This window comes from Vulpes vulpes, chromosome 12, assembly GCF_048418805.1.
Source record: "Vulpes vulpes isolate BD-2025 chromosome 12, VulVul3, whole genome shotgun sequence".
In the NCBI taxonomy this organism is placed as follows: domain Eukaryota; kingdom Metazoa; phylum Chordata; class Mammalia; order Carnivora; family Canidae; genus Vulpes; species Vulpes vulpes.
The window spans coordinates 111498914-111513187 of record NC_132791.1 but is presented as its reverse complement, the minus strand read 5'-3'; the positions used below and the strand labels follow the sequence as shown (position 1 = coordinate 111513187).

Sequence of the window (14274 nt, the reverse complement as noted above, 5' to 3'; positions counted from 1 at the left end):
CAGGAACAAGTGGATGATCATGCTTCTTTACAAGGTTGTGGATGAAGACTTCTATCCCACAGTATCATCTAAGTCCTTATATAAGACAAAATACTGAATGTTATCTAGTTTTGTCAGTCATTGAATGAGTCATTTGACTACTTTGTTCATCAAGCATTTATTGAGAACCTGCTCTGTGCCAGACATTGTTTTCTACACTAGAATATAGCAGTGCACATCAAACTTTATAACTTCATGTGTATGTGGTGGTGGTGGTGGTGGTGGTGGTGGTGTGGGTGGGGAAGGACAGGTTGGCTTTCCATTGCTTACTAAGGAGGAGAAGGAATATTTTCCTAGCCTGGTGACATCAACAAGAAAAAACATGAATAACACGGAGGCAAAATATGAGAAGGCTAGTAATGTCGCAGTCCACCATAGATGCATACATTGGAAAGACTGATGATGTCAGGAGAAAAAAAAATAGATCCCTAGCTCTACCATTCTAGGTATCTCGATCTAGGAGAGTTGCTTCACCTTTTTAATGTGTGGCTGTTTTCTTTTCTATAGATTTATCTCAAAAACTTATTGTTAGGGTTACTAAACTGAAATCATGTTGTATCAGCATTTCCAATGTAAAGCATTGATTATTCAACCCTTATGTCTCTCTGAAAAGTCAGAGAGAGAAGAAACAATGTTGTCAGTAGTAGTGGTCCACAAATACGGTGATTAAAAAAAATATAGTGATTCTTAAGTTGTAGTTCCTATCTTGCCAAATGAAAAAGCCCCGGGTTGATTCTGAAGATTTGAGATCCTTCCTCTCTGAAGGAGCACACGTATGTGTGGGCTCTGTCCTTCCCTTTGAAAAATCTTTCCTCTAAGATGCTTTTCTTTTTTAAAAAAGTATTGTTTTAATAAGAGATGTCTGCATTTAGAATTGGTATAACAAAAATATTTGGCACAAAACTGTTAAATTTTCTATGACAACTACATTCCAGTTAAAATGCCCTGTAATATGGGTCATAAGCAACTTTTCCTTAACTTTGAGCCAGAATGCTATCCTTTCAATGGCATATTTCATTTGCCCAGTATGTTCACTGCCATCAAGCCAGGGCATCTGTCCATGTCCTCTGCTTCCTTTTCCTCCTCTAGGACACTTTCTCATGGAGAAGAAGAACTGCTCGGTGGTGACTGAATTCATCCTGCTGGGGATTCCACACACAAAGGGGCTGGAGACTATGCTTTTTGTCTTGTTCTTACCCTTCTATGCCTGCACCCTGCTAGGAAATGTGTCCATCCTCATGGCTATTCTTTCTTCCACTCGCCTTCACACACCCATGTATTTTTTTCTGGGGAACTTATCTGTGTTTGACATGAGTTTCTCTTCTGTGACCTGTCCTAAAATGCTGTTGTACCTCATGGGACTGAGCCCACTCATTTCCTATAAGAGTTGTGTCTCCCAGCTCTTCTTCTTCCATTTCCTTGGCAGCATTGAATGCTTCTTGTATACCGTGATGGCCTATGACCGCTTCACTGCTATCTGTTACCCTCTGCAGTACACAGTCATCATGAGTCCTAGAATCTGTGGGGCCTTGGCTGCAGGCACATGGCTGTTAGGGTGTATCCATTCCAGTATCTTGACTTTCCTCACCTTCACTTTGCCATACTGTGGTCCCAATGAAGTGAATCACTTCTTTTGTGATATTCCGGCACTTTTGCCACTGGCCTGTGCTGATACATCCTTAGCCCAGAGGGTGAGTTTCACCAACGTTGGCCTGGTGTCTCTCCTCTGCTTTCTCCTAATCCTTTTATCCTATACTCGAATCACCATCTCCATCTTGCATATTCATTCAACCGAAGGCCGCCGCCGGGCCTTCTCCACTTGTAGTGCCCACCTCATTGCCATCCTTTGTGCCTATGGACCCATCATCACTGTCTACTTGCAGCCCACGCCTAACCCCATGCTGGGAACTGTGGTGCAAATTCTGATGAATCTCGTAGGACCAATGCTGAATCCTTTGATCTATACCTTGAGGAATAAGGAAGTGAAAACAGCCCTGAAAATAATTTTGCACAGGACAAGCCACGATCCTGAGAGCCAGTAAAAGTGGATGGATAGGTATACAAAATGGAATTTCTTTCTGGCCCAACATGCATGCAAAATACCCTTCTGGAATCCTCATGTGTAACTTTTCAGCACACAATGAAGAGCATGGCTGACTCTATCATACTTCATTTTTTTGTCTATTTTATTTTTTTGTTTTACCTAAGCACACTCTCCTAGCTTCAAGATAACAGTCTGGGTTGCTATTGTTTTGTTTTTCTTCTGTGGAGAACCTCCTGCCACTAAAAGGAAGAAAGATGATCTTGCTCCTGCAGCATTTGTCTACCTTTTTCAGCTCATGTCCCTCTAAACTATGTGTCAGACCAAGTTATAAGGAAGGCAATCCGCAGAAAAAACGACTGTAAATAACTGATTGAGAGTATGATAGTATCTTCTCTCTTTCAATATTAACAGACTGAATGTCAGAAGCAAAATCAAATGTTTTCTCTTTCTCCTCAACTGCACAAAAAAGGAATAACTTAGAATTTATCAGCAAAGATATTTTCCTCTCCATCCCATGATTTTCCTCATGCCTGTTTTCTCTGCTTGTAGGTCCTTAGGCAAATACGATTACCTCCCAACTGTGTAAGGAAAGTGAAAATTTTGTGACTAGTGTCCTAAACTATAGGTGTCCATTTCACTACTAGCTCACAGTGTGATTCTGAGTGTGAAAAAGCAATTGGTTTTATCAGGTCAGGTTGTTAGACTAAACCAGCGGTTTTCTAAGAAAGACTCAAAGAGCCCAAGGGCTCCAGTGAATTTATTCTTAGGCTTACAAGTTATGAATAGTGAGGACTTCTCTTATTCCTGCTCTGTGTATTAGATTTAAGCACAAAATTTCATTGGGAAAAAGCGTTATAGCCTCCGGAGTATGCAATTTCCATGGCATCTTCCAGGACGACAAACAAGATGTGTGTTGTTTTCTTCTACCCGTAACTTTAAAGGTGTTGCTGCTTCTTTAGCACCTGACCCTTTACTTTCCTCTTCAACACTCACATGGACTTGCTACATTTGGTAGAGCTCCAAGGTTCATGCCATTACCTCCCAAACAATTCTGCTCTTCCAATAAAAACAATTACAAATGAAATATGTATTATTATACTTGGTCTTATGTGATCTCTTCATTATTTGATATACATCAAAGATCTACTTTGGCTCACAAGTGTCTACATGGAAGCTCTGTGTAAGACACTGATTAGATCTGAAGATAAGAGTTTAGATTTGATTTTGCTGGGTCCATCATGTTAACTGCCTAGAATATACATCATTTTACACTTTGCACCTCTGACCTAAGCACTGTACTATTAAAATTCCAACTTGAAAATGTCTTGATTCACTGGGATATTATACAAGTTCAGCTCCTAATAGCAAAGATTCCTTCTAGAACTTCCTGAATCCTTGGAAATATCAAGTATATAATTGTTTTAAATAACCTCTTGACCCATTTGTTCTTCAAATTTTTGTCTTTGGGCCAGTATTGTGAAGATTATTATTTATAGAGCTCTTACTTATTGTCAGGTATTATGCCAAATGTCATACAAAAAATGATCTCATTTAATCCTCAAAATGATCTGGCGACATTTGTGTTATTATGCCCATTGTATTGATGAATTCCTAAGGCTTAGAGAAAAAAAAAATAAGTTCCTCACTCAAGATCTCACAGCTGGAATGTGACGAGGCCAGGTTATGAAACAACGGCATTTTGCTCTTAAAATATTAAGAAACTGTTTTTCAAATGCTTGGGAGTCTTCCAGGTAAGAACAGAAAAAGTACTAAGTAGGAGCACTTACCTTTGTTAATGCCAACCCACAAAGATAGGATATCCCAGAAAAGGACATTTTTTGTCTTACCCCTATAAAAGAAATGGTAACCAAGATAGGCAGTGCTGGTTTAGCACTAGGACATAGGTGGTACATGAGCGAAGATCTCTGGCCCCATAGTGAGACATGTTGGCATATGCCAATTAGGGACTACCTGGGACACAGCAACAGAAAAGCAATTCGAAGTTCCACATCATTCTCCACAACTTTTTTCTGGAATAGAAGGAGTGCAGGGACTATAAATGAAGGAACTGGAATCTTTGATTGTATCATCTGGGCAAACTTGCAAAGAGAAGATGATTGAAGTTATAAGAGAAGCAAGAGCTGAAGAGAAAGCTAAGTCTCCGAACATTCACCTGATGCCTCCTTCTATCATCTGTGACCTCAATCCTCTTTTGAGGAAATTTTCCTGAACCTTGAAAAGAAATGGATATTAATTTCCTAGTATTGATTTTTCACTGGATCTGGGCCATGGCCCTTTGGCCTAGCAGCTCACAACCCTCCTTTCGAACAACAATGTTGTTTTGCATTGAGCCTGATGAATTCACCTTCTGAGGAATCTCAGAAACATCCCCAAAGCTATTACTGGGGAAAGGAACATCCCCTAAAAGACCCAAGAAACCCCATGGTGGCTTCAAATTTACTCAAGGCCCTAGAGAAATGATAACAATGGGACTGAATTTTCCCCTCTTCCTCTATTTTAATACAAAATGAAAAAGTGAAGATAAATGCCACATCCATTTTGAAAGGAATACTAATCCATTATCACATCTCTTTTGCTTTCGATTACTATTTTAACTGACTCTGATTTTACTCACAGCTTGTGCCAATTAATTTTGATCCCATTTTCAACAGTAGAAGCCTTTGGGATTTTAAAAGTTTCTTATTAATGAATCATTAATTAGTAGCTTGGTGTTACTAGGGTTAAAACATCTAAGGAACATATTTCCTGCAACATTCTCTTAAACTAGGTTTCCTGTACAAATCTGTTTGAGGTTGTTCACAATCACAACAGAAGACTTCCTTTGTGTTCCTGTTTCAGTTTGCTTGAGGGTGACACTCTATGCTTTGACCTCTCCTTCCTCTGTATTTCTTAATTAGAAATAAAGTTTTCTGTAGCAACCACCACTTTGGCTCTCCTTTCAGCTGAGCTGTTCACTTTATTCAACAATTATTTAATAAAGAAGAATGGGACCTAGCAATGCCCAGAGATTTTCTCCATTCCCTCTCACAATACGCTTAAGCAATCTGAAAGCTTTTAAATTAAAAACAAGTTTTGCTTCAGGAATATTAAAATTCATGTTAATAAAATATTTACAAGATAAATTTATTTAGCTTATTCAAGAATTTCTTCTCTGAACCCCCAGTTAGGAGATGGTGGGAGGCCTGAGGCCTCACAGTCTATGATGGAAACAATAAAATATAGCCTAGTCATGCTCCTTAAAGAGGTTTCAGATCCTGTGAACCCATCAATATTCTTACTACTATAACAAGGGGGGGGGGGCACAAACTGTGTACATCAAGCCACCTTTAAAGTCTCCATAAAGCTGTCCTCTAAATCATGTTGATCAGAGCGCCTGCTCCAAAGTATTTGATGTTTTTCATGCCAGAAATTTACCATTAAAAAATGAATTGGGTGATGGGCATTAATGAGGGCCTTTGATGTAAATGAGCACCAGGTGTTCTATGAAACTGATGCATCACTAAATCCTACTTCCGAAACTAATAAAAAATAAATTAAAAAATAATTTTCTTCCCAAATTCTATATTCTCTTTTCAAAAGCAAATTCCACTGGAAGTAGCAGAAATGAGTTGATGTCCACGGTTGAGGGGAAAGAGAAACAAAAAGGCAAGGAAGAAAATTCATGGATACAGGTCTCTAGGTTTCAATTTGGCTAAAGTTCAGCCAAATGCCCTCAAGTTTCTTTTCCAGCAAGACACCTTGGAGAAGTAATTCAGTGAATATTTATTAAACATCAGTTTTGCAGCAGATGCTATTCTCATGCTAAGTCTGTAAAGATGAAAAAGGTCTCTGCCCTGAAGGAACCCACCATTTCATGTTAGAATAGAATTGTCCATGATAAAATGTGATGATGCCAACAGAAAACACTTCTTACTACATGCTAGGTATTTTTATAGGCACTTTACATATATTAACTCATTTGACCCTCACCATAATCGTATTAAGTAGTAGTAGTAATACTGCATTTTATACATGAGACACTAAGTAATTTTCCCAACTGGTAAGTCACAAAATGAGAATTAAAAGTCCTACAATCTGACTCCAATGACCTTTATTTTAACAATTTAATGACATGAGCACCATAAACACAGAGAAACTATAAAAGCTTGGAGGAGTGGGTAACTATTTCTACTTAACAGTCTTTGGGAAGGCTTTGCAGAAAAGGTGGCCTGTGAGCCAGGCTTTGAAGGATGAATGATGTGGGAGGATGAATAAATGTCAGACAGAGGGTCGGAAAGTACATAGGGTAAGAAAGAATGGGACATTTCATGGAAGCAGGGATGTGTGATGTGTACACCATTTTCTGGGAAAACTAAATTGGTAAAATAATTGGAAGCCTGAATGGAAGTGAGGAGAGAGGACACTAGGAGACAAAAGGGGATGATGAAAAGGAGATTAAGCAAGTTATTGGATTTCACATCTATGTAGGAATGCCTATGTTCATGTTTACCAGGGGAATTTGTGCATGATTGTTAATGATACCTATGCTCTCAATAGTGTTCTGACTTGTAAAATAAATCATGTGGACACTGAGGCCCAATCAAAGTGTGGAGGCTTAGTATGACCTAAGTCTGCCAAGAATATTTGCCAGTCCAGCCAGTGCCAGGCATATTGCGGGCAGGCCACTTCATTAACAGAGAGAACTCTGCTCTCTTTACACTCTGATGTGAGTCATTTAACACTTAACACTCACTAATCTTTGAATCATCAGATGTAGGTTGTCCCACTCACGGACTCATCTCCCCAGGACCCTTTGTCCTCCCTCATCTGAGCTCATGCAACAACTTCATGGTCTAAGTAGGACTGGATCAAAGCCTTCTAGTTCCTCTGTCCTACATTCTGCCAAGTATAACCACTTAGATTTTTCTCAAATGTGAGTGAATAATGTTCTGTTTTTTTTATATTATTATATAGAGTTATATGTATCACAGGTTCTTAATTTTCCAAACTTAAGCAAATCATGTTTCAGTATCTATGCATGCTCATCCACATGAGTTGGTCTTTGTGACTAGAGGTCGAGGGATAAGACACAGTAAAACTGAGTATCTCTCTGAAAATATGCTCCCAAATCAAAACGACTTCCATCGCAAAGGATCAGGTAAGGAGATGTTTTGCATTATTAAGTGGAACATCTCATAGTCAGTAGGATGTGGTTGACATTTAGGCTCACGAGGCTTATGACCAAGAAGGGTATGAGAAACTCCAAGTTATCTGCTCACAGACCCACTGATCATTACCACTGATCTTTCTACTTCCAAACTTTTCCAGTCATGGGTATGCAATCTCCAGATCTACTTATCCATCACCATTTTCTACTCAATCAAAATTATTCTTTCTAGCAACATCCAAAGAAACAGATATGAAGGCTAATCCCAATGTTCTCTGCTTTTAGATTCTGTGACACTACTTTATGATGGTTTGCTTCCAATTCTCTCGTCAGAGATTTTCTTTCTCCTAGATTAGCTATTTGGGAGGTTTGGTCCATATTCCACTACTTAATCATTTCCCCCAATAATCCCATCTAATGAAGTGACTTTAAAAGAAGGTAATCAATTAGAGCTGAATTGAGTTATGTAAAGGACAAATGGGGATGCCTGGGTGGCTCAGTGGTTAAGCATCTGCCTTCAACCCAGGGCATGATCCTGGAGTCCTGGGATTGAGTCCCACATTAGGCCCCTGCATGGAGCCTGCTTCTCTCTCTACCTATGTCTCTGCCTCTCGCTCTCTTTCTGTATCTCTCATGAATAAATAAAATCTTAAAAAAAAAGGACAAACCTCTCTCTCTTTGTGTCTCTCATGAATGAACAAAATCTTTTAATAAAAAGGACAAATGTAAGAGGAAGATCCCTATAGTTAGTGAGTTTCAAATATTCCTATATTTCTTGAGCCTCTTTTCTTTTAACCTTCAGGATGACCTTTTAGTGCTCTGAAATTTTATATTTCCCACCTATGTTTAGTGAGCTCTATATTCCCTCTGGTTTTTATTGCATTTCAGTCATCTTTTATCATTACTGTAAGATTAAACAATAGTGTAACCTATTTTGGCCATATTTTCTAGCTCGTACTGAGGACATTTTGTTGCTTCCCTTATTTATGATGTTTAGATGCTAAATACTGAGGAAAACTTTTATGGATTGATGCTGGTTGATGTATGCTAAATAGGTCAAGAGCCCCCAAAGAATGGGAAGATCACCAGATGTGACTCCTTAAACACACCACTCTCTCTCAGTAATGCCCCCACATGGTTTGAGCTCTTAAGGTAAAGACAAAGAGAAGAACTGGTAGAGAGCTGTGAAAGGTATTGCACTGTAGAAAGAAGGATTTGCTTAGATGAATTATTTGTATAAGCTTATTTTTTGAAGCTGGGTTTGAGGTATTATAGTACCTTTCCCATGTGGCAGAATTTTTTAAATTTAAATTCAATTTTTCAACATATAGTGCATCATTAGTTTCAGATGTGATTTTTAATAATTCATCAATTGTGTATCACACTCAGTGCTTATCACATCATGGGCCCTCCTCAATACCCGTCACCCAGTTACCCCATCTCCTTACTTCCTTCCCCTTCAGCCACCCTCAGTGTGTTTCCCAGAGTTAAAAGTCTTTCATGGTTTGTCTACCTCTTTGATTTTTCCCCATTCAGTTCTACACCCCCCTCCCTTATGGTTCCTTGCACTATTTCTTATATTCTGCATATGAGTGAAACCACAGGATAATTGTCTTTCTCCAACTCATTTCGCTCAGCATAATACCCTCTAGTTCAGTTCATGTCATTATAAGTGGTAGGTATTCATCCTTTCTGACGGTTCAGTAATAATTTCATGGTGGTATTTATATGTGTAAATATAAATCTTCTTTATCCATTTATCTGTCAAAAATATCTTGGCTCCTTCCAGTTTGGCTATTGTGGACATTGCTGCTATGAACATGGGGGTGCAGATGTCCCTTCATTTCACTACCTCTGTATCTTTGGAAAGAATATCCAATGGAAAAAGAGACAGTTTCTACAATAAATGGTGCTGGGAAAATTGGACAGTCACATGCAGAAGACTGAAACTAGACCAGTCTCCCATGTTGCAGAATTTGTGTCAAGTTCTCCTAAGTCTATCAAGAGTATCACACTGGACTCTACCTTTATTATTTCTACCTTTGCTTATATCCTGCAGACCACTAAGAGAGAGCCCAGGTGATGAGCTCATTTATAGAGTGATAATGTATTATAACTTTTAAGGAATTTATTAAATATTGAAGACCAATATTCCAACAGATGAAGAATGCAATTAATTTGATTGTAGAAACTTGAGCAGAGCAAAGGGAGTGATTTCTTCAGCTTAGTATGTATGCTCTACATTTTATATTCTAACTATAGTTCTGTTGAGTTACCCTAACCCATATTACTCCTCTGTTCTAGGAGTTTTCCTTATTCTCATTCCCTGGTTTACATGATATGCCAGGTAGCAATGATATCTGTAATTGATCTTGGGCCTCATTCCTGCCTTAGTCACTGTACTGTGTGAAAATCCAGAATTGAGGTGTTACCATATAGTGTAACAGTGTAATAGTGATTCGTGAAACTAGGCCTAGATTCCTTTCTAGTCTATAACACTCCTAGGTTATATGATGACTTGGACCAAGGCTGGAGACATAGGTTGCTTTGAACAGTCTGCCCCTAGGTGTCTGTGACTTCTAAAGACATCATTTTCCTATGACTTGAAACACACAGAAACAAGACTGAATCAGGTAGTGAGAGTGGTCAGAAGGTTTTTCCCATGAATCATATCAGAAAATCTTGAGACTTTGTACTCTCCCAGGTGATGTTTGTACTCTCCAAGGAGCTATGATACTTGTGGTAGATTCCATCAGAGGTTCATTGAGCCACAGTCTTCTTGACTCCAAGGAGGACAATGGTATGGGCAGGGAACTACAGAAAATAGACCAGGTCAACCTTACATTCTTCCTCTAACACAAGTCAACACACATGGACCAGGTGAGGGACGGCAGGAGCTAATGCTCATCAAGCTAGCTAGATTAAAACTACTGTGCTCTCCGTGATGCTTAGTTGTGACTCAGCCATTGCCCATTTCCCCTTGAGCTCATGGGCAGAATCTCTGGATAAATTATAAATTTTTTAAAGAAAAAATAGCAGGTTTCAAGTCCTGTTCTTTTACAGAGGAAATGAGGATAGTAACTCTACCTCCCTTATAGGATTATTGTGAAGATCACATGATGAAATATTTAAATCACTTATCAGAGTGCCTGGAACATATTAAACAATTAAGCGATATCAGTTATATTTTTCTGCCAGAGAATCTTAAAGATTTTTAAGAACATCTACTAATCTTTACTCACTTTCAAACGAGAAATTTGAGACCTAGAGAGAGGGAGTTGTGAGTCCAAATCCTTATCATATAAAATATTAACTAAACTATATATCTATTGAATTTATTATATGAACACCTATTCTATTATATAAAATATAATTTAAAATTTATTATTCAAGGGAAGATTATAGATTTTCAATAAAAATGATTACATTGAAGTTGACACAATTCCTAAAACTTGTCCTTATTTGAGCTTTTACCTGGGAAGAACAGATCACTAAGGGAAAGATTTAAGCTCTGTAATTAAAAAAAGAAAAGGCAGAAGGGTGAGGAGTAACATGGAAAAAAGGAAAAAGATTAAAACCTAGAAGATTTAGTGTGTCTTATATTTGTGTAGAATGTCTTGATTTATAATGTACGAGGTTAATGGACATGAGAATTATTTTAGACACATTGATAGGCAGGGAAATTGAGAACCAGAGAGATCGAGACATCCTAACACCAAACAAGTAGCAATATAGGCAGGATTAGAGGAATGCTTACTCTCATGACCTGTTAAATGTTTTTCCAGTCATTTTTGGAGTCTAATGATTTCAAGTCAATTCAAGCTCAATAAGTAAAATATAAAATAATTTATCTTAGTCCTATAGAAACATACAAATCCAGAAAAACTGAAACAGACAAACACATACCTTTATATGTATATGCATTTAAACATACATACATTCATAACTTGAGTGACAAATTATCAAGGGCTACAGGTGGAGGTCATGAGAGTTCTCTTGCCTTTTTTTTTTTTTCAATTCTTGTTCGGATTCCTCAAGTATACGTGAAGAAAGCTCTGGAAATGGTGACGCCAAAACTAGAAACCAGTCTCTCTCTCTCTCTCTCTCTCTCTCTCTCTCTCTCTCTCTCTTTTTAAGATTTTTAATTATTTTATTTTTTTGTGATTTAACTTTTTTTAATAAATTTTTTTCTATTAGTGTTCAATTTGCCAACATATAGAATAACACCCAGTGCCCATCCCATCAAGTGCCCACCTCCCCTTCGACCACCCCTAGTTCATTTCCCAGAGTTAGGAGTCTCTCATGTTCTGTCTCCCTTTCTGATATTTCCCACTCATTTTTCTTCTTTCCCCTTTATTCCCTTTCACTATTTTTTATATTCCCCAAATGAATGAGACCATATAATGTTTGTCCTTCTCCAATTGACTTATTTCACTCAGCATAATACCCTCCAGTTCCATCCACGTCGAAGCAAATGGTGGGTATTTGTCGTTTCTCATGGCTGAGTAATATTCCATTGTATACATAAAACACATCTTCTTTATCCATTCATCTTTCGATGGACACCGAGGCTCCTTCCACAGTTTGGCTATTGTGGACATTGCTGCTATAAACATCGGGGTGCAGGTGTCCCGGCGTTTCATTGCATCTGTATTTTGGGGTAAATCCCCAGCGGTGCAATTGCTGGGTCGCAGGGCAGATCTATTTTTAATTCTTTGAGGAACCTCCACACAGTTTTCCAGAGTGGCTGCACCAGTTCACATTCCCACCAACAGTGCAGGAGGGTTCCCCTTTCTCCACATCCTCTCCAACGTTCGTGGCAGAAACCAGTCTCTGTTCCTTGTAGGACCACCTGTTTAAGATCCTTTTCTCCTCATATGTTGGTGATTCTCCCCATGTCTCCCTTTCCTATAATTAGTAGATCATTCTCTGGCCATTGGCATAAGATTAGTCAATGTAGAAGATAATGATGATGCTTCAAAAGGGTCATATGAACCAGGATAATGTAAGAGGTAGAACCTGAATGATACATAGAATGGATACAAGTTGGTCTGTTGGAGAAGAATATTAGACTTTTTTTTTTTATGATAGTCACACAGAGAGAGAGAGAAAGAGAGAGAGAGGCAGAGACATAGGCAGAGGGAGAAGCAGGCTCCATGCACCGGGAGCCCGATGTGGGATTCGATCCCGGGTCTCCAGGATCGCGCCCTGGGCCAAAGGCAGGCGCTAAACCGCTGCTCCACCCAGGGATCCCAAGAATATCAGACTTGATCCAGTAATTTAAATATAATTTAAATAAAAAGATGCCCATCCCTGGCATCTCTGGCCCTTATTAAAAGTGATGATAATAAACCCAAAGAGTTGCACAGTCATTTGTGGTTTGCAAAGTTATTATATACAAACTATTTTATTTTATTCTCAAAATAAACTTGTGAGGTTGGTAAAGTATAAAGTAGATATTGTTTTTTGCTTTTAAAACCAGATGCCAAAGGAAAATATTCACAAATAATTGGGGAAGGTAAATAGATCACTCTCTAAAGCTAATATTTCATAATCAAAATGTGTATCAGAAAAATGAACTTTAAGAAACAATGTATTTTGGTCCATCTGGACTTGAGTATAATCTGAATAACTGTGTTTATCCAAAATACAATGTGTTAATTAGTATCTTAGTTCGTGTGGGCTGCTATACCAACAACAACAACAAAAATCCATGGAAAAGGTAGCTTAAACAATAAGCACTATTTCTCCACAGTTCTGAAGGATGGATGAGTGCCAGCAGATTCAGCATCTGGTGAGAGCCTGCCTCCTGATTCATAGGTGGCCATAGTCTCACTGTGTCCTCACATGGTGAAAAGGACAAGGGAGTTCTCTGAGGTCTCTTTTATAACAGCACTAATTGTATTCATGAGGGCTCTAGCATCAAGATCTAATACCATCACATTAGGAATTAGGATTTCAACATATGAATTTTGGAGACACACAAACATTCAGCCCCCAGCACCCGGGCAGTGTGTAGAAGTTGGGTAGGACCTCAGAACCATTAAAAAATATATATATTTAAGACAAATACAGCTAAGATAAACCTGAGAGGTAGAAAACCTAAACAAATTAACTGATATATTCCAAATATTCTGGTCTCAGAGCCAAGCCAACCCTCTTGTAGAAAGGGATAAAAGAAGTTGTAGCCAGCTGATTCTAGGTGTTACCAGCCCATTGGAATACAGGGAGACGAATGCAACACCTATTTAAAATATCTAGTTTGGTGATTTACTAACTCTGGCCTAGGGAATAGCATAAAAGTACAATAAAATTTCCACCAGTAAATGGAAAAAATGAGATTTTAACGTTGGCATTTCCTTTCTTTGGAAGGAATACATTTTTTTCCTTCTGAAATTATATGTCTCTCCTCCCTTTTTAAAAGATGGTAGTTCTAGTGCTATATTTTTAATGCCTTTACTTGCCAAAATAAGGAGGTAACTCCATATGTAGCCCTAATTGAATTTTTTTTTGTATTTGCTGACAAATAAAATCCAAAACTGGAGTAAAGCCAATTCTGTTCAACAATTTGATCCAATCCATCAATTTTCCTTCTAATTTGGCTTCTTACTAAGATCTTGCTGAGAGAGACTGCAGGCTTTAGATTTTGCTAGGTAGTGTGACATTTAGGATTCACATTTTAAATTGAACTTTGGGCATTCAGACTTCCCATGTGTAGCAGTATTTTCCTTAACAATTGTAAGTATTCTGGATTCATGATAAATTAATAAATTAGGATTCTGCTTTTATGCCTCAGTTTTGTGTGCTGGTTAATGTGAAATGCCCCCTGTGAGAGATAATCCCCCCTCCAAGTGTAGAGAAAATTAAGTTTCCAAGACTACCGAACTGAAGGTCAGATGTCTAGACTGTGAGAAATTCACTGAGGTCATAAATATCAGTCTCTGTCATCTCTTGGAACAGCTGCTTGGCTTTTTCCCGGTGATGCATCAATATCGATTGCTGAGTTCCACACTCTTAGCCTTTT

The 14274-nt window shown here is 38.3% G+C and overlaps 1 protein-coding gene across 1 annotated transcript; it reads left to right on the top strand.

Annotated features, from left to right (window-relative positions):
* The first annotated feature begins 1139 nt into the window (after positions 1–1139).
* LOC112920141 (olfactory receptor 10D3) lies at positions 1140–2081 on the top strand. Its single transcript, XM_025998794.1, has one exon. The coding sequence runs from the start codon at positions 1140–1142 to the stop codon at positions 2079–2081; it is 942 nt and encodes a 313-aa protein (XP_025854579.1).
* Positions 2082–14274: the final 12193 nt, after the last annotated feature.